The sequence below is a fragment of the Typha angustifolia genome, chromosome 13 (genome assembly GCF_048772165.1).
Source record: "Typha angustifolia cultivar Huaian chromosome 13, ASM4877216v1, whole genome shotgun sequence".
Taxonomy (NCBI): domain Eukaryota; kingdom Viridiplantae; phylum Streptophyta; class Magnoliopsida; order Poales; family Typhaceae; genus Typha; species Typha angustifolia.
In genome coordinates this window covers 14,017,414-14,036,041 of record NC_133251.1, presented here as the reverse complement: position 1 = coordinate 14,036,041, position 18,628 = coordinate 14,017,414, and the positions used below count along the sequence as shown (strand labels likewise).

Below are 18,628 nucleotides of genomic sequence, written 5' to 3'. Positions count from 1 at the left end.
TATTAGAAGTCTCAACTAACTTCAGGCGGCCTTTATGAACTTTTATCTGATATCCTTACGGTAGTTGGGAGGTGTATTTATATTATAGACTAATATATAGTGAATTACCCACTGTGCTTCTTAAAGGTACCCAGCACATCTTTATTATGTGAACAGATATAGAAGTCATTCCAGAAACTTGTAAAGAGGCTAAAATATACAAGTAGGAATAAGTCCGCCCATTGTAATCTAGTTGTTGAGTTCCACGAATATATACATCTAGCCGGGTATTACAAAACATGGGATGAATTAATCTGCATAACACCCTAGATTCTAATAAATGCTAGGGCTGTCTTTTATCGTTCAATGTCTATGGATCTTTGAACACTAGCATTTAGTATACTGAAGGAGTAGCTGGTCCTCACTGTGGCCGTGAAATAATGGCCTGTTAAAGGACCTCCCATTTGTCCTCATAAGCTGCTGTAGAAGTTTTTAAGGGATAAATATGCTATAGTTTTTCTTTTTATATTCCGTGACATCTTTAAAACAAAGAGTCGATACATATATTATTGGGATTCTTAAGCCTTGAGATGTAGGAGGGTTCTTGATTCGGGTGGTCCAGTTCATGTCTTTGGATAATGGTCATGGCCACCTTTTGGTCTTATCCGAACTAGTTTCTTTGTCTATTTCCTCATACCTCCTCCGTATGAGTTATGAGGTCAGTTTGCATGCATGTGATGCGTGACTCCCAGCAGGGGTCTTTGGCGAATCAAATTTCAAATCAGCAAATTGGAAATATCGAAGAGTTCAGGGTTCGATCTGCAAATTCGTACATTAGTAAAATTTTCCGAACCTTAAAACAAGTCGGATAGGCTGTGGCCTGGGCGCCTGGCCCACTCGGGGAAGCCGCCCAATTAGATTTGGTGGCGTCCGCACCTCGATTTGGAGGTGGGTCAGAATCCGGAGCCCATTGGGCTATGGAGCCCATAAAAAGATCGATTCCCGAGCCGAGATCGCCATCTCTTCGCTCTTTCCCTCTTCTTCTAGGGTTTGTTCCCCCCCGTCCAACTCGAAGTCCTCGGCCCGTGTTCACCACAGAAAACCTCGCCTTTCTCTCTGGGTTTTTGGAGAAGCGTCGAAGAAGCCCAAAGCCCTAAAACCGGGGGAGTCCTCTCGTCGCTTTTCCGTGTGGAGATTTCCGGTAAGAATACTCGAACCCCTCTCGCGCTGTTCGTTGTTTCATTAATTTCTCGATGATTGTCGAAACAATATAGTTCTCGGCTTTTCCGTCTCTTTGGTTTTGATTTCGTTGTGATTTGCTCTCTTCAATTCCGGTGTTGTTGGTAAAAGATCCACCCTTTTCTTTCCCGAGTGGGCCTCTGATCTTTTTCATGGACTTAGACTAGATCTATGGAGGATCTCGTAGGGAATCCGGAAGCAATTTCTTTTGGCGGGCTTCTCAGATCCATTAGCCGACGGAGAGGATTATGGATTAGGGTGAGGATGTGCTCCGACATCGATTTGGGATGTCTCCTTTAGTTTGGGCCAAAAATTGTAGAGAGGCGGTAAGAAAAGCCCAAGCTTAGGGTACGGTGTGCTTTAAGGCTACTGTATAGTTCGGCCCATCTAGAATCCTGGTGCAGTTACTCCAAGTACACTGCGCTTGGCTTGGTTTATCATGTGGCTAACTGGTCATGATTCACTTTCCTTCCAGCTCTGGATGTATCGTTATAGTTTCTGAATTGTATATTGTTTTATGGACTAGATGGCTAATTGGAAGCTCTGGATCTGGGAGCATATAGAATCCGGACATTTTTTCTGTTAGGTGATGACAGAGGAATATGCATGTATGCATGTTTTAAGAATGGATTTAAAGGTGGAAGACCGCCACAAAGAAGGTCAACTTACTGATGCTTTGAGATATATCCCTGCCTCTTACATGTGAGATGGGACAAAGTTCTTCCTTTTAACAAAAAAATATGCCACTCTTTCGCCTCTTGCCTTCAGGAATAGTTCACAAGGTGTGACTTAGTATTCTGGTCAGTGAGGCATGATTCATCACCCTTGTGAGATGCTGAGATCCACCGTTGAACCTCTTGTATGTGATACTTTTAGAATCAGTAGCATATAAGTGCCTCTTGTATGTGATACTTTTAGAATCAGTAGCATATAAGTGCGTGCGGCAGTAAAAAGCTGAAATTCCAACCAATGACCTGCATTAAGTGTTGATATTGTCTACAAGCAAAAACTGAATTTCCAACCAGTTTTTTATGCTTGGCAAATCTTACTTCTTCATTAGACTTAAAAAACATTTTCCTTTATTTTTTTGCCTAATTAAAGGACAACATCCTGATACTTTTTTTAATTTTTCTTATTGGTTGACCTTGTTTCAGAGAGGCACTATTCCTATTTATCTTTTGTAAGAGAGAAAGAATTTCACTTCTGAATCCATGTAATTTGGAGCTACTGGCATGTTTATAAGAACTTTCATTTCTAAAGCACTCCATTTGTTGGACAACACTGAACTACAGAACTCTGAAATTCAATTAACTCATGTCGCTGTGGGATATTTTAGCAAGAATCAGTTGATTATCATCCCCTAGGTCTAATGCTAGAGATCATTTCATTTTCCAGTAACAGAATGGCAGAATGGGTACATTGGATGTAATCTTTTTTTAACTGGATGTTTTGCATATCCTTTATGACCTCTCAAAATCTGTATCACAACTTGACCAATCTGTAGATTTTGTATCTACATGTTTTTGCTGCTTTTACAAAATTAGAAGTTTAGCATACGTTTTTCTGAATCATGTCTATCATCTTTTTAATTTGTGTACATATCTTATTGACCTATACTTTGGGTTAAAGTGTAAAACCAGATGTTAGCTGCATTTCATGTTGTCAACTTTTTGAATGAAGAGGATGAGATGTACTTGGAAGTCTAATAATTATTATGCTTAAGGGTTAACAAAGTTTATTCTGTTACAAGATTTGTAGATTGAGATGTTGAAGTTTTTGCTACCACATGCATGCTTAATAATTGAACAACCTAAAATGGTTTGAGTCTTTATTCAATTCCATCCCTTTTTTTTACTTTTACACTTTTGTCCTCCAAGCAATGCTACACACACATCATGCCCTAATAAATTTTTGTCTATGCACAGTTTGTGGCTGAATATTAGAGTAATTTGCAGAGGAAGGGGGAATTTTAATTTAGCAGACACTAATCTGGTTGCCTAGTGCAACTATTTAGAAGCCTAGCTGCAGAATTTTGCCATTGGTGACTTTTACTTGCTCTTCAGTTCTCATGGGGGAACCTAGCGACACTGAACCTGTCAGTAATGAAGTGACCCCACCAGGTTCCAAGCGCAGAAGAAAGAAGTCGATGGTTTGGGAACACTTCACTGTTGAAGCTGTGTCTGGAGGATGTACACGTGCTTGCTGCAAACTTTGCAAGCAGACATTTGCATACAGTTCAGGTTCGAAAATAGCAGGTACTAGCCATCTTAAGAGGCACATTGCCTTGGGTTCCTGTCCCAAAATAAAAAGCCAAGAACGGGCGCAGCTGGCACTTACTTCAGGTACAAATGCTGACGGTAGTACCACTGATCCACCCAAAAGACGTTACAGATTGTCTGGCTTTGCAAATGCTACATTTGACCAGGATCTTAGCTACACATATCTTGCAAAAATGATTATTTTGCATGATTACCCACTTCACATTGTCGAGCAACCTGCTTTCATCTCTTTTATTGAAAGTCTACAACCTCGGTTCAGGATGTTAGATGTCAATGGCATCGAAGGAGAAATATTAAAAATTTATCAGAAGGAAAAGCAAAGTCTGATGCAAGCATTTGGCGCTATGCCTGGAAGGGTCAGCCTTACCATAGGCTTGTGGATGACAAGTCAAACTCTTGGGTATGTTTCACTCACGGGACAGTTCATTGACACTGACTGGAAGTTGCATAGAAGAATGCTTAACTTCATGATGGTATCTTCTCCTCATTCAGAAAATGCACTTAGTGAAGCTATTAGTGCTAGCCTTTCAGATTGGAACATGAAGACCAAGCTATTCACCATCACTTTAGATAATAATTGCTCTTCACATGACATCTACAGTGCAAATCTCAGAGATCACCTCTCCAATAAGAACACACTTATGCTCAAAGGTCAGTTGTTTGTTGTCCGATGCTATGCCCATATCCTGAATATAGTTTCTCAGGATGTGATTGCTTCAATTCATGGTATCATTTACAATATTCGTGAAAGCATAAAATTTGTGAAAGCGTCTCCTGCACGTGAAGAAAGGTTTGCTGAGATTGCCTTACAGCTTGAGATTCCTAGCACGAAAACCTTGTCTCTTGATGTTACAACACAGTGGAACACTACATACCTCATGCTGCTGGCAGCCCTGGAATACAAGCAAGCATTTACTGTCTTAGAAACATGTGATGATAACTATAATGAAGCACCATCATCAGATGACTGGAAAAAAGTGGAGGTTGTTTGCACTTATTTGAAGCTTTTATATGACTCTGCAAATGTTGTCATGGCAACAGCAGAACCAACTGCTAACATATTTTTTCATGAAGCATGGAAAATCCAGCTAGAGCTGACAAATGCAACATTGAATGAAGATGCCATAGTAAGCAGTATTGCTAAAGATATGCATGAAAAGTTTGACAAATATTGGAAAGATTGCAGCCTTGTCTTGGCAGTTGCTGTTGTTATGGACCCCCGTTTCAAGATGAAGCTTGTAGAGTTCAGTTTCTCCAAAATTTATGGTGCAGATGCTGCAAGGTATGTTAAGGTTGTTAATGATGCTATTCATGAGCTTTATCTGGAATATGTTGCCCAGCCACTGCCATTAACCCCAGCTTATATTGAACAAGGAGAGGATAATGACATGAGTCCTATGGGGAATGATTATATGAACTCCATTGAGAATGATAGCTTGCCTCCGATTGAGAATGATAGCTTGCCTCCGATTGAGAATAATGAGCTATCAACCCCAATGCCTCCTCTTGAGAATAATGAGCTATCAACCCCAATGCCTCCTGTTGAGAATAATGAGCTTTCAACCCCAAAGCCTCCTATTGAGAATAATGAGCTTTCAACCCCAATGCCTCCTATTGAGAATAATGAGCTGTCAACCCCAATGCCTCCTATCGAGAATAATGAGCTGTCAACCCCAATGCCTCCTATTGAGAGTAATGAGCTATCAACCCCAATGCCTCCTATTGAGAACAATGAGCTATCAACCCCAATGCCTTCTATTGAGAATAATGAGCTATCAACCTCAATGCCTCCTATTGAGAATAATGAGCTATCAACCCCAATGTCTTTTATTGAGAATAATCAGCCATCAACCCCAATGACTCCTAATGACAGTAATCAGCCGTCAACACCAATGACTTTTAACGACAATAATCAGCTATCAAACCCAATTTCAGCTGGTGATGGGCTTCTAGACTTTGAGATGTACCTCTCTGAGATGGCTGTGAACCAGCCAACAAAGCCGGAATTAGAACAGTACTTAGAAGAATCCCTTGTCCCTCGAATCCAAGAATTTGATATCTTGAACTGGTGGAAGCTTAATACTCTCAAGTATCCAACACTCTCCAAGATGGCTAGGGATGTCCTGGCCATTCCAATGTCCATGATCAGTACTGGCTCCTCTATATTTGGCACAGGAACCGGAAGCAGAATACTTGATGAGTACCGAAGCTCAATGTGTCCTGAAACAGTGGAGGCGCTTTTCTGTGCAAAAGACTGGCTCCAATACTTGCCCACAATGGCAGAGCCACCATCAACAGCCATTGTCAAGATGGAATATTAGGTTGACAAGGACATTATCTTTTCCTGTAACAAGTCGGGTGGTTGTATGGTGCTACATGACATCAGCTCATACGAGGTCGCGGTTCTAGGACACCAACAGCCCATCTTTCATCTTCAGGTTATCTATTAGATGTGAATTTTGTATCTTTCATTTATCTTGTCTGCAATATTTGGTTGATAAGTGGTAGATTTTTCTTCTTGAGAGTTAAGATGCGTGTTATGTAAGAGTGTTCGTATGCAAATGTTCAAGCACCTTTTCTGATTATAGTAGTAGCAGATTTACAATTTTTATACAACTAATATAACCCTCTTTTAATTCTTTCCCATGAATGTGCTCTTGATGAAACAATTTAAGGTTGTGAGATGGCTGTCCACTCTGGCACTCTTTCACTGCCTTAAAAAAATTTGTGTTCAAGTTTGGAAGCTAGTGTGTGAATGTGGACTATTTTCTCCTTTCTTGTATATAGAATGAGAAAATTCCATAATTAAGCTTCATTAATATTATTATTTTGTTGAGAAGACAGCATTCAGGATCTTTTCCAGCATCGACTTATCTGTTTGTTCTTCATTTTGGTTTCCTGTGGATATGACCTATCTGTTTGTTCGTCATTTTGGTTTGCTGTGGATATTATCATTATTGGTCGTTGTTGTTTAACTAGCTGCGGTGCATTATTTTCCTTATGATATTGATCCTAAAATAATACTAATATCTGATGTCTTTGCATGGCCTTTAATTCTATGGAAAATAATCTGGGCCTCGTGTAAGCATTAATCTGAAGCGCAGAGAAATAGTAATTACAGGAAACATTAGTGCAGAGAATCTGTCTTATGGTTTCTTAAGCTCATTGGCATCTATTTGGTATGCAGCATGGCAAAAAAGAACACAGAAAGCTTATAAACCTAGTGGATCTGACTCAGGTATGGATCAATGCCTAGACTTCCCAGTCAGCTTTTACCATTTTCAGTAATAGTTATGCCAACTCTGTTGCTTAATAAGAATTTTTCATCTTTATTTCCATATCGATTCATAAGAAGCCCGATACAGTAGGAAAACATCAAACAGACTCTCTGCAACTCATAGAAAAGAAAATGTCAAGGAACAGATAGACTTGTAATCGATAATATGTTCATGCTTTTAATTTCTTCCATAGAAGTCCCAGTGAATCACAGGGAGGGGTATGCCTTCATTTGTTCCTTAATGGCTGCGACCATGTGGTCATAAGCTTCTCCCCATGCATTCTTCATCTCATTGCTCCACATAAATGGGACTGCCTCCTTTATTGTCTCCAGAAGTGCAAACCTTGTCAGCTGTATACATTAACAAGAAAACACAGTGGATGAGTGCGTGGATAAACTGAATCATCTACTGAAACTATTAGTAGGGAAAATAAAGATTTAAATCCTGACCTCAAAGTGTTCAGTCGTCACACCAGCCTTGAAGTGTGTTTTGCCCAGCTTCTTTAGACTTGTCTCTTTGACAACAACCTTGCCTGCGCGGCGCAGTTGTGCTGCCGAGTCGCAGGTCTGCATGATAAAATTTAGATATTTGTAAGAAATGTGGTCTGATTATTATGTAACCATCATGCATATTGATCAAATTATACCATTGCGAAGACAGTCATAGCATGCCGCTTGAGCTTGGGGTTTTTGTCTAGGGGAACATCAGAATCACGTAGGAAAGAGAAGAGACCAACTGCTGATGGTGCAATCTCAAAGATCCTAACACCAATACATATAGGTTAAGTGCATGCTCTTATGCCTCAGAAAGTCTATGAAACTTACAACAAATTTAGAGATGCTACATGTCAAACTTATGCAATGGCATTAGATGCAAACCTCAGGAAGAACTTGAGGCCATGGTTTCCTGCATCCTTCTTGATTACTTCCCATGCTTCCAGGACAAGGGCTTCCTTCTCTGCAGTGAAGCCTCTTGTTCCAGAGATAACCACACCATGATCAGGTGTAGCATGGGGTTTCATCTCTTCCTTAATTGCTTCCACAAGTTTGTCATAAGCTTTTGCCCATGCATTCTTCATCTCAGGGCTCCACATGTAAGGTACTGCTTCTTTGATTGTGTCTAGAAGTGCATATCTCATAACCTGTAGCAAAAGAAGAATCCTTGTAAGAGTAACCAAAACAATGACCTTAATTTAAAAGAGATGATACTCTACTGATTCTTACCTCAAAGTGTTCGCCGATAATACCAGCCTTGGAGTGGGTGGCTCCTAGTTTTGTTAAAGTTGTGTCCTTTACAATGACCTTGCCTAATCTTTGCAGTTGCGCTGCTGAGTCACAGGTCTGCGAAAGTTAAAGTATGTGCTAGTAACATGCTTAGTTGATAATGAGTAAATTGTATATACATTAGCATTCTACGAACAACCTAGAGAAAACAGAGAGCAGTTGAGTATTAGCAAGTACCATAGCAAATACAGTCATAGCGTGGCGCTTGAGCTTAGGGTTCTTATCAAGCGGCAAATCAGAGTCACCCAGGAAAGAGAAGAGACCTCTTGCTGATGGTGCAATCTTGAATATCCTGAAGAAATATGTGTCTATTAATGATACAAGCATATCAAACAAGGTGTCGTTAAACATAAGAAAGAAAGAGGAAGCATACTTCAAGAAGAACTTGAGTCCTAAGGTAGAAGCATCCTTCCTCATCTCATTCCATGAATCCTCTACGAGGGCTTCTTCATCTTGGCTGAAACTTGTTGGCTTGTAAAGAAGCTCAGCTTTTGGTACGGGCTTCATCTCTTCCTTAATAGCTGCAACCAGCTGGTCATAAGCTTCTGTCCATGCATCCTTCAGCTCATTGCTCCACATATATGGAACTGCATCTTTTATTGTGTCCAAAAGTGCAAACCTCATTACCTGTAGTGAATCAGACGGTTTAATTATCATTGAACTTAGTTGTTGCATTATGAAATAAGACATTTATGTATGTGATGTTAGTGTAAAAATTGGATGTCTTTACCTCAAAATGTTCATTTGTTACGCCAGCCTTGGAGTGTGTGGCTCCTAATTTCTTCAAAGTTGTTTCCCTGACAAAAACCTTACCCAACCTCTGTAGCTGCACTGCAGAGTCGCAGGTCTGGGAAAAAAAAATTAAGTGCAGAAATTAGGAAAATGCTTGAATCACATGATGAATAAAAGTCTTAGATACACTACAAGATATTATGATATTTAATGAGGGAGCTTTTACCATGGAAAATACGGTCATAGCGTGGCGTTTGAGCTTAGGATTTTTGTCAAGAGGAACATCAGAGTCTTCAGAGTCTCTCAGGAAAGAGAAGAGACGGCTTGATGATGGAGCGATCTCAAATAGCCTGAAAATTGTAAATTTGAAGCAAAAATAGAGTAAGGCAATATGATTGCTAGGTAGAAGGATAAAAGTAGAAGTTGGAATAGGAATCTTACCTCAAGAAAAATTTGAGTCCTAAGCTAGCAGCATCTTGTTTCATCACATCCCAAGAATCTAGCACCAGTGATTCTTTCTCTTTAGTGAATACTTTAGCCTCTGATCCATAAACTGCAACTTTAGGGAGGTGTCTCATTTCTTCTTTGATAGCTGCAACTAGCTGATCGTAAGCTTCTGCCCATGCATTCTTCAACTGAGGAGTCCACATATATGGAACTGCCTCTTTTATCGTTTCCAAAAGTGCAAACCTCATCACCTACATCAGAAGAAGAATACTGATCAACTATACCACCTTAGTATATGCATTTATAAGTTTGGGGCTTCTTTTATCTTAGATTGAAGAAAGCTCTGAAACATTTTGCATTCTGTTTTTCTAGTACTCGTTTCTGTTTAAGCACTGCCTAAAATTAATCTAGAAAACTGAATTAGGTAAATTAAAAGTAAGTAATATATAACGATCCTAATTACCTCAAAGTGTTCATTGAGGATACCAGCTTTGGAGTGAATGGCTCCAAGATTCTTCAAAGTTGTCTCCCTCACAATTACCTTACCCATCTTTCGCAGTTGTGCTGCAGACTCACAAGTCTGTAGAAGAAGATCATAATACATTGAAGATATGCATCTATATATGAAGACGCTAGGTATTCGTAAGCTCTTAATTAAGAAGAAGAAGAACACACCATAGCAAACACAAACATGGCATGGCGTTTAAGCTTAGGGTTCTTTTCAAGCGGCACGGTGGAGTCCCGCAGAAAAGGGAAGAGACCACTAGCTGATGGTGCAATCTCAAAAATCCTGAGACCATTAGGATAGCACTGGTTAGTAAGGTAAACAGACAATATAAGCAATATACATGCCATTTCTTACGTAGCAAGATCAAACTACGTACTTCACGAAAAACTGCAATCCAAGGTCAGCTGCATCCTGCTTCATGACATCCCATGATTCAAGAACAAGGGCCTCCTGCTCGGCGGTGAAACGAATCGCCATTTGTGCCTGCTTTTGCTACTTGTGGATCTACGTTTGTCAGCTTGTTGCTACCTGAGCTTTGGTGGTTTGGAGGATGGAGAATGGATGGGTTTAAATAGGTGGGGACTTGGAGCTTGGAACCAATAGCACAATACCGTACTGTCAAAGCTGGAAGAGTAGGATATAGTAGACGTGCACCCCAAAAACCACCTGAGTTCGGTAGATGGAGGGCCAAAACCGTGTGCAGTATCTGGGTTATGTGGTGAAGACAAGCATATATATATTATATATATGCATGTCAAGCAGTACTCCTTAGACAAACAAAACTGGCTCGGTCGTGCATTCTCTTTGAACGCATTATCATTATACATACTCTATGAACGAGAGATAGAGAAATGATACTACTCGATCCCAATTAAAAAACACTAGAGCACATGAGATTGGCTTCACGATCCAGCACTAGATTTAGTATGAGGTACTTTTATTTGCCAAAGACTGGCTCCAGTACTCGCCCACGACGGCGGAGCCACCATCAATAGCCATTGTCAAGATGGAATGCTTCCTCTTAATTTCCTTTTGGGAGGTTGCTTAATGCTATACTCCGCGGATATAACAGTGAGAAGATGGAACCAACTGAAGGGATAAAAATCAAAATAAGACATGAGATTTACGTAATAATAGATTTGTCTCTTAAGATGCATATTATGTTAGAGAGATCTCGTTGTGACATGTTCAAGCACTTTTCCTTCATTACAGTAGTACCATGTTTGAAACTTTTGTACAGATAACATAATCCTGTTTGCCATGAATATTTTAAGGGTGTGAGATGGCTGTCCACTCTTGTAATGCCTTAAAAAATTGTATTCAGATATAGAAGTTAGTGAGTGAATATGGATTATTATTTTCTTTTCCCGTATATATAACTGAGTGTGGAAGTTTATTAAAATTACCCTATATTTTGCATTTATTATCATCCACACTCTGCTATATGGATATTTATAATTCAATCTGTGCATTTATTTTTAATGCTTTAAAAATACCATGAGTTACTTTTAACCTAACAATATAACAAAATAAAGAACATTCCTTATTTTTGAAAATATAAATACTACAATACCTAAAGTACTCCTTATTTTATCAGAATTATGCTTATAGTGCATATATGTAAGACAGTATATTGCATAATTAATGCATATTGCATTTTTTGCTGTCACTACAAATTAATGAAGTAGTCCATCACATATATGTTCTTCAAGTCCAACACCATAGATGGTGCTTGATAGTATCACACATAAACATAGATATAAGTATTACATGTCGATCATGTCCATATAATTGTATCTCAAAAATAGTGTCAACATTTGAAGGGCCTGGTACAGTAGCTGCTTCGGAAGAACCAGTGGTGGAGAACCCATTTTCTTGTCTGCCCAAAATGTTGCAGGCATAAGCAGTTCGCAAACCCTTAAAATTAATCTTTAATTGTCCTCTCTAAAAACCTTCTGGACATTCATACCTGGAATTTCATGCTTAGGGACAAACATTCTTATGTCTTTATTTTTCATTGTCTTTCAATTGATAATTCATTATTATATTCTTTGTTTCATGCGTACCTTTTTAATAGGCTATCAACAAATTTTTCGGATGCATCATTGCTAATGTGATACTTCTTTTTCTAACTTTTGTTAATTTTTGGCATCCTACTACTAGAGGAAGTTTGCTGACAAGTATCTATCAAGTTTATATAGTCAAGGTGTCATAAGCATACTAAATGTTATCACTATTCAAGTTTATAATGCTGTTGCTATTTGCATCAGAAGCCTTAATATTTTCATTAGATTTATTAGATGCAAAAGCATTACGTCATGTGACAATATCTCACTAGGAAATCATTGTTGAAGTATACAAATCTCTTGTATCGACATTGTATTTATTTAATGTTACTTTGGTAAGTGGTAAAAAACTACTAGCCACAAATTTTTATCAATATATATATATATATATAATAAATATAGGAGGAAATATTATTATAAACATTTATCAAGATAGCTCGAGCTTCACCATTAGGTACCATTGACTAATGCAAGATGTCGTAGCTCAAGTCATCCACCAACATTCAGTATTTCATTCTAAGCATTTTTCGTAAAGTTCTTACCATTTCATATGTTTTTCTATTGAATTCATAGGAAGCCCGGTACAATAGAAAGACATCAAACACACTCTCTCTGCAAGAAAAGAAGATGGAAAGAAACAGTAGCACTCATAAATGATAACATCTCCATGTTTTTTATTTGCTCCATATAAATCCAGTGTTTTACAGGGAAGGGTATGCCTTCATCTGCTCCTTAATGGCTACAACCAGGTGGTCATAAGCTTCTCCCCATGCATTCTTCATCTCATTGCTCCACATAAATGGGATTGCCTCCTTTATTGTCTCCAGAAGTGCAAACCTTGTCAGCTGTACAAATTACCAGAACACAATGGATGAGTGCATGGATGTCCAAACTGAATCATCTTAAAAAACTGTTAGTTGGGAAAAATAAAGATTTAAATCCTGACCTCAAAGTGTTCTGTCGTCACGCCAGCCTTGAAGTGTGTTTTGCCCAGCTTCTTTAGACTCGTCTCTTTGACGACAACCTTGCCTGCGCGGCGAAGTTGTGCTGCAGAGTCGCAAGTCTACATGACAAGATTTAGATTTGTAAGAAATGTGATTTGATTACTATGCAACCATCACGCATGTTTATCAAATTATACCATGGCGAAGACAGTCATAGCATGTCGCTTGAGCTTGGGGTTTTTGTCCAAAGGAACATCAGAATCACGTAGGAAAGGGAAGAGACCAGCTGTTGATGGTGCAATTTCAAAGATCCTGACACCAAGACGTATATGTTAAGTGGCTCATCTTATGCTAGCTATGGAAATCCGTGTTATTTAGCAACAAAATTAGACATGGTAGATATCGAACTCTTGCAACGGTGTTATATACAAACCTCAAGAAGAATTTGAGGCCAAGGTTTCCTGCATCCTTCTTGATTACTTCCCATGCTTGCTGCACAAGTCCTTCTTTCTCTGCGGTGAAGCCTCTTGTTATGGAGACAACCGCACCATGATCAGGCGCAGCGTGGGGTTCCATCTCTTCCTTAATGGCTTCCACAAGCTTGTCATAAGCTTTTGCCCACGCATTCTTCATCTCGGGGCTCCACATGTAAGGGACTGCTTCTTTGATTGTGTCTAGAAGTGCATATCTCATGACCTGTGGCAAAAGAAGTACCCATGTAGGAGGAACCAAAACAATGACCTTAATTTAACAGGGCTGGTACTCAACTAATTCTTACCTCAAAGTGTTCGCCGGTAATACCAGCCTTGGAGTGGGTGGCTCCTAGTTTTGTTAAAGTTGTATCCTTTACAATGACCTTACCTAATCTTTGCAGTTGCGCTGCCGATTCGCAAGTCTGCAGAATTCATAGTATCTATCAGCATTATGCTTTGGTGATCATGAGTTAACTGTACATATATTAGCTTAATTTCTATGAGCAATACCATAGCGAATACAGTCATAGCATGGCGCTTGAGCTTAGGATTCTTCTCAAGCTGCAAATCAGAGTCGCCCAGGAAAGAGAAGAGGCCCCTTGCTGATGGTGCAATCTGAAATATCCTGAAGAATTATGTGTGTATTAGTGATACAAGTATATCACTTAAGTTGTTATTTAAAATAAGAAAACAACAAGAGGATCGATCAAAAGTGACGAAGAAAGAGGAATCATACTTCAAGAAGAACTTGAGTCCTAAGCTGGAAGCATCCTTCCTCATCTCATTCCATGAATCCTCTACGAGGGCTTCTTCATCTTGGCTGAAACTTGTTGGCTTGTATAGAAGCTCAGCTTTTGGTACTGGCTTCATCTCTTCCTTAATAGCTGCAACCAGCTGGTCATAAGCTTCTGTCCATGCATCCTTCAGCTCATTGCTCCACATATATGGAACTGCATCTTTTATTGTGTCCAAAAGTGCAAACCTCATCACCTGTAGTGAATTAGACAGTTTAATTACAGTCTGTTCTGATGGAACTTGGTTGATGTAGTATAGATATTGAAGTATGCGATGTTAATGTAAAAATCGAATGCCTTTACCTCAAAGTGTTCATTTGTTACGCCAGCCTTGGAGTGTGTGGCTCCTAGTTTCTTCAGAGTTGTCTCCCTTACGAAAACCTTACCCAACCTCTGTAGCTGCACTGCAGAGTCGCAGGTCTGCGGAAAAAAAAAACAAGTGCAGAAATCTTCATGAGAGAAGTCATATATGCATTACAAGATATCATAATATTAAGCATAGGACTTTATAAGAGAAAAAGAATGAGAGGCATTACCATGGAAAATACGGTCATAGCGTGGCGTTTCAGCTTAGGATTTTTGTCGAGGGGAACATCGGAGTCTTCAGAGTCTCTCAAGAAAGAGAAGAGACGGCTTGATGATGGAGCGATCTCGAATAGCCTGAAAGTTGTAAATTTGAAGAAAAATTAGAGTAAGGAAATCTGATTGCTATGTAGAAGGATAAAAGTAAAAGATGGAATAGGAATCTTACCTCAAGAAAAATTTGAGTCCTAAGCTAGCAGCATCCTGTTTCATCACATCCCAAGAATCTAGCACCAGTGATTCTTTCTCTTTAGTGAATACTTTAGCCTCTGATCCATAGACTGCAACTTTAGGGAGGTGTCTCATTTCTTCCTTGATAGCTGCAACTAGCTGATCATAAGCTTCTGCCCATGCATTCTTCAACTGAGGTGTCCACATATATGGAACTGCCTCTTTTATCGTTTCCAAAAGTGCAAACCTCATCACCTACATCAGAAGAAGAATACTGATAAACTACGCCACCTTAGTGTATGCATTTATAAGTTTGGGGCTTCTTTTATCTTAGATTGAAGAAAGCTCTGAAACATTTTGCATTCTGTTTTTCTAGTACTCGTTTCTGTTTAAGCACTGCCTAAAATTAATCTAGAAAACTGAATTAGGTAAATTAAAAGTAAGTAATATATAACGATCCTAATTACCTCAAAGTGTTCATTGAGGATACCAGCTTTGGAATGAATGGCTCCAAGATTCTTCAAAGTTGTCTCCCTCACAATTACCTTACCCATCTTTCGCAGTTGTGCTGCAGACTCACAAGTCTGTAGAAGAAGATCATAATACATTGAAGATATGCATCTATATATGACGAGCTAAGTATTCGTAAGCTCTTAATTAAGAAGAAGAACACACCATAGCAAACACAAACATGGCATGGCGTTTAAGCTTAGGGTTCTTTTCAAGCGGCACGCTGGAGTCCCGCAGAAAAGGGAAGAGACCACTAGCTGATGGTGCAATCTCAAAAATCCTGAGACCATTGGATAGCACTAATTAGTAAGTAAGTAGACATGCCAATCTTAATTACATAGCAAGATCAAACTACGTACTTCACGAAAAACTGCAATCCAAGGTCAGCTGCATCCTGCTTCATGACATCCCATGATTCAAGAACAAGGGCCTCCTGCTCGGCGGTGAAACGGATCGCCATTGGTGCTTGCTTGCTGTGTGTCTGTTAGCTTGATTTTGCCTGAGCTTGTTGATTTAGAGGATGGAGAATAGAAGGGCTTAAATAGGCAAGGATTTGGAACATAGAATCACTAGCAAAATATATAATAGTAATGTCAAACTTGGAAGAATAGGACTGGAGACGTGCACTCCAAAACCCATCTGAGTTTGCTAGATGAGCCCAAAACCATGTGCAGTATCTGGGTTATGCCGTGAACAAAAGCATATATGCATGTCAAGTCGTGCAATCTCTTAGAATGCATAACCATTCGAGAAAGAGTGGTCACTACTCGTAAATAAGGAAGCCACAAGCATTGCATTATGTATGGATTCTGTAATATTCTAACCAAGTGGAGTCAGTTTATTGTTTGATCTTATTTGAATTGATAAAAAAGAAAAGAAAAAAAGATGTACAAGTTACAGCATCAGACTAGTAAAGCAAGTGCATCGCCATGCACGATCTTCCTACCTTTTAGATTTAATAATATTCATTGGTGATCAGAACTTGCAAGAACCTCGAGATTACTCTGCTCATGACTGTAACATAGATCAGGATCATGATGTTTTTTTCCTTGTGGGGGGGATTATAAGTGAGATAGTTAACTCTTTAGCGATCATTCCGGAAGTCGGATAATTCCCACTTGGACCCTTCGTGCAGACATTACTCGCCTAACTCCTATCAAAATAATTAATTAAGCCACATCTTGCCATAAGCACATAGACTCTAGATTCCAGATTGCCAATGCATGGCATTACCTCTTACCAGCTACCACTTCTAAGTATACAGCTCAGAATGAATTAAAGATCAGTCAGTGGCATTCCTGAAACAATAGTAGTATCAAACGAATATAATCCTCTCAACTTTGCATGATGGTAGGATTAACATTAGGAATGCTGTTAACTCCTAATGTTGCTCCTACGACCAATATAGCTGGTTTCTCTCTCTCTCTCTCTCTCTCTCTCTCTCTCTCTCTCTCTCTCTCTCTCTCTCTCTCTCTTTTCTATATACATTCGGTACCGGTTTTCAGTAAGTGAGGCTAAAAAGTCATAACGAAGTAGTTAGGTTCACAGACATTTCATTTTCTTTGTCAGATTGAATATGAAAGGTAAACCATTCACGAGAGATTGTGTTCAAATCCATCGTATTTGAATCAAAATGATAAAGAAAAATACAAATTTTAAATTTCTTTCTCCAATCCATGTACATTTATATTTTGTCACACAATATAGTTAAAGCTCAGATAATTTTTTCTTTCTCTTAGAAAGAGTATACAAATCTGATATATTTGATTCAAAATGACAGGAGAGTTTACTTTGAACATGTCGCTGCAAGATAACATAATTTCTTTAGTTGCTTCCCAGACTAGAAATTAATTTCGAGAGGAGCATGATCTGGTTCACTTAGGCTTGGCTCGTTTACACTAATTATACCTTTTTGTCAATCACGGCTAAACTTGATTAATTTTATCAATGATTTTTTTGTCATGATTCTTCTAAAGCTTGCGTGTGACAAATGGGTCTACATCTGGACTCAGATCTCTGTGATAGATGAGACCCAGTGGGCCCATTTGTTATACACTTATTTAAGGCCGGGGGTACTTATCATGTGATCTGCACCGCCTTTAAACGTATCAACACGAGTAAATTTTCTTTGGCCGCTCAAATGATAAATATTATTAGGACGAGACAAGTATTATCTTCATATTAATCCATTATTATTCGGAAAAACTAGGACGAGTTAGTTAGTTAGCAGGATAGTAACAAACAAGCGTAAGATACGTTATCAGACTCCTATATTATCTCCCTTGTTACGTCACCAATTTTGGGGTTTCTTCACCATTCACAGTTCACGTACGTATGGTCATGGCCGCCAGGACACTACCCAAGCGACGAGAAGAAGGAGGAGGAGGAGACGAGGACGATCACGTGACGGAGGGTTGGTGGAGCCAACTCCGTTGGCTCATGGGCCTAGTGCTCCTCCCGTGCCGGCCCATCACCTTCCCGTCCGTCCTTTCGCCACGTCCCGCCGAGGCCTCCTCCGTTACGGGCACCCTCCTCTTCCCCCACGACGGCGCCCACCTCAAGCTCACCACCACCCTCTGCCTCCAAGAACTGGGGCCGTCGGGCCCCACGCTCCTCCTCCTCGACCTCCCCGTGGGCGCCCGCGAGCTCTCCCTCGCGGGTCGGATCGCGCTCGAGTGCGACCGGAATCCGGCCCGGTCGAGTGGGGGCCCACTTCTTTCGGAGCCCATCTGGAGGGTGTACTGCAACGGGAGGAGGGCGGGGTTCGGGTGCAGGAGGGAGGTGGCCACGGAGGCGGAGGAGTGGGCCCTACGGGCTGTGCGGGCGGTGTCGGCCGGGGCGGGGAAGCTTACGGCGAAGGTAGGAGTGGGTGGGAGTGGGAGTGGGAGTGGGGTGGTGTTTGCTTACTTTAGGGGGAGGTTTGAGAGGGTGGTGGGCTCCGCCGACTCGGAGACGTTTCATCTGGTGCAGCTCACCGGGTGGCTGGGCTACGACCTTAGCTTCTTCTTCCTCCGGCTATGATTGACTTCAGTGAAGTGCAATCTTATCTATCATCTCTCCCCACGTAGAGAGAGTACCGGGTGTCAGAAAAAAGAAACAAGTTGTAGGGGTAGTTCTGCTCTTATTCATTTTTCATTTGGAACTTAATCTTGTACCATTAAGAGGTAAGAGTGTCTAAATGTTTATCATTAACGTTCATAGTGCAAATATATGTAAGCTAGTTTCTTTTACACTCTATTAGTAGGGTGCTTATTGATTAAGGTTGTGGCCCTATCATTAAGCTCATGCAAATGTCCTGGATAGACAAATATGTCGACAAGTAGACCTCTTCTTCCACCGTATA

At 40.0% G+C, this 18,628-nt stretch overlaps 5 protein-coding genes across 7 annotated transcripts; 2 read left to right on the top strand and 3 right to left on the bottom strand.

Annotated features, from left to right (window-relative positions):
• The first annotated feature begins 894 nt into the window (after positions 1-894).
• LOC140773447 (zinc finger BED domain-containing protein RICESLEEPER 2-like) lies at positions 895-6,122 on the top strand. 2 transcript variants are annotated; one of them, XM_073116008.1, is made up of 2 exons: positions 895-1,180; positions 3,282-6,122. In XM_073116008.1, exon 2 carries the CDS (start codon positions 3,287-3,289, stop codon positions 5,816-5,818), a length of 2,532 nt encoding a protein of 843 aa, XP_072972109.1. In that variant the 5' UTR covers positions 895-1,180; positions 3,282-3,286; the 3' UTR covers positions 5,819-6,122. The 2 variants fall into 2 exon arrangements, with proteins under 2 accessions (XP_072972109.1, XP_072972108.1); XM_073116007.1 differs by having other exon boundaries at positions 897-1,180; positions 3,144-6,122.
• Positions 6,123-6,696: 574 nt separating this feature from the next.
• LOC140774951 (anaerobic nitrite reductase Glb1-3-like) lies at positions 6,697-8,748 on the bottom strand. 2 transcript variants are annotated; one of them, XM_073118148.1, is made up of 7 exons: positions 8,432-8,748; positions 8,236-8,350; positions 7,999-8,115; positions 7,654-7,916; positions 7,422-7,536; positions 7,225-7,341; positions 6,697-7,125 (listed from the first exon to the last, which is right to left on the bottom strand). In XM_073118148.1, exons 1-7 carry the CDS (start codon positions 8,746-8,748, stop codon positions 6,982-6,984), a joined length of 1,188 nt encoding a protein of 395 aa, XP_072974249.1. In that variant the 3' UTR covers positions 6,697-6,981. The 2 variants fall into 2 exon arrangements, with proteins under 2 accessions (XP_072974249.1, XP_072974248.1); XM_073118147.1 differs by having other exon boundaries at positions 8,236-8,748.
• A 175-nt stretch (positions 8,749-8,923) lies between these two features.
• Positions 8,924-10,233, bottom strand: LOC140774952 (anaerobic nitrite reductase GLB1-like). The gene is made up of 5 exons (XM_073118149.1): positions 10,122-10,233; positions 9,913-10,027; positions 9,701-9,817; positions 9,232-9,488; positions 8,924-9,140 (listed from the first exon to the last, which is right to left on the bottom strand). The coding sequence occupies exons 1-5, from the start codon at positions 10,220-10,222 to the stop codon at positions 8,933-8,935; spliced, it is 798 nt and encodes a 265-aa protein (XP_072974250.1). The 5' UTR covers positions 10,223-10,233; the 3' UTR covers positions 8,924-8,932.
• Positions 9,715-15,779, bottom strand: LOC140774948 (uncharacterized). Its single transcript, XM_073118144.1, has 13 exons — positions 15,645-15,779; positions 15,451-15,565; positions 15,243-15,359; positions 14,774-15,030; positions 14,559-14,682; positions 14,326-14,442; positions 13,965-14,218; positions 13,739-13,853; positions 13,534-13,650; positions 13,189-13,451; positions 12,953-13,067; positions 12,758-12,874; positions 9,715-12,656 (listed from the first exon to the last, which is right to left on the bottom strand). The coding sequence occupies exons 1-13, from the start codon at positions 15,743-15,745 to the stop codon at positions 12,513-12,515; spliced, it is 1,956 nt and encodes a 651-aa protein (XP_072974245.1). The 5' UTR covers positions 15,746-15,779; the 3' UTR covers positions 9,715-12,512.
• A 1,720-nt stretch (positions 15,780-17,499) lies between these two features.
• On the top strand, positions 17,500-18,525 carry LOC140774953 (protein MIZU-KUSSEI 1-like). The gene has a single exon (XM_073118150.1). The coding sequence runs from the start codon at positions 17,620-17,622 to the stop codon at positions 18,304-18,306; it is 687 nt and encodes a 228-aa protein (XP_072974251.1). The 5' UTR covers positions 17,500-17,619; the 3' UTR covers positions 18,307-18,525.
• Positions 18,526-18,628: the final 103 nt, after the last annotated feature.

Coding starts and splice junctions, on each gene's coding strand:
- LOC140773447 (XM_073116008.1), top strand. CDS start 3,287: ATGGGGGAACCTAGCGACACTGAACCTGTCAGTAATGAAGTGACCCCA.
- LOC140774948 (XM_073118144.1), bottom strand. CDS start 15,745: ATGGCGATCCGTTTCACCGCCGAGCAGGAGGCCCTTGTTCTTGAATCA. Junction 14,683..14,773: donor GGACTCAAATTTTTCTTGAG/GTAAGATTCCTA, acceptor TACAACTTTCAG/GCTATTCGAGATCGCTCCAT. Junction 12,875..12,952: donor CTATGACTGTCTTCGCCATG/GTATAATTTGAT, acceptor CTTGTCATGTAG/ACTTGCGACTCTGCAGCACA.
- LOC140774951 (XM_073118147.1), bottom strand. CDS start 8,748: ATGTCTTATTTCATAATGCAACAACTAAGTTCAATGATAATTAAACCG. Junction 8,116..8,235: donor CTATGACTGTATTTGCTATG/GTACTTGCTAAT, acceptor TAACTTTCGCAG/ACCTGTGACTCAGCAGCGCA. Junction 7,537..7,653: donor GGCCTCAAGTTCTTCCTGAG/GTTTGCATCTAA, acceptor TATTGGTGTTAG/GATCTTTGAGATTGCACCAT.
- LOC140774953 (XM_073118150.1), top strand. CDS start 17,620: ATGGTCATGGCCGCCAGGACACTACCCAAGCGACGAGAAGAAGGAGGA.
- LOC140774952 (XM_073118149.1), bottom strand. CDS start 10,222: ATGGCGATTCGTTTCACCGCCGAGCAGGAGGCCCTTGTTCTTGAATCA. Junction 10,028..10,121: donor GGATTGCAGTTTTTCGTGAA/GTACGTAGTTTG, acceptor TAATGGTCTCAG/GATTTTTGAGATTGCACCAT. Junction 9,141..9,231: donor GGACTCAAATTTTTCTTGAG/GTAAGATTCCTA, acceptor TACAATTTTCAG/GCTATTTGAGATCGCTCCAT.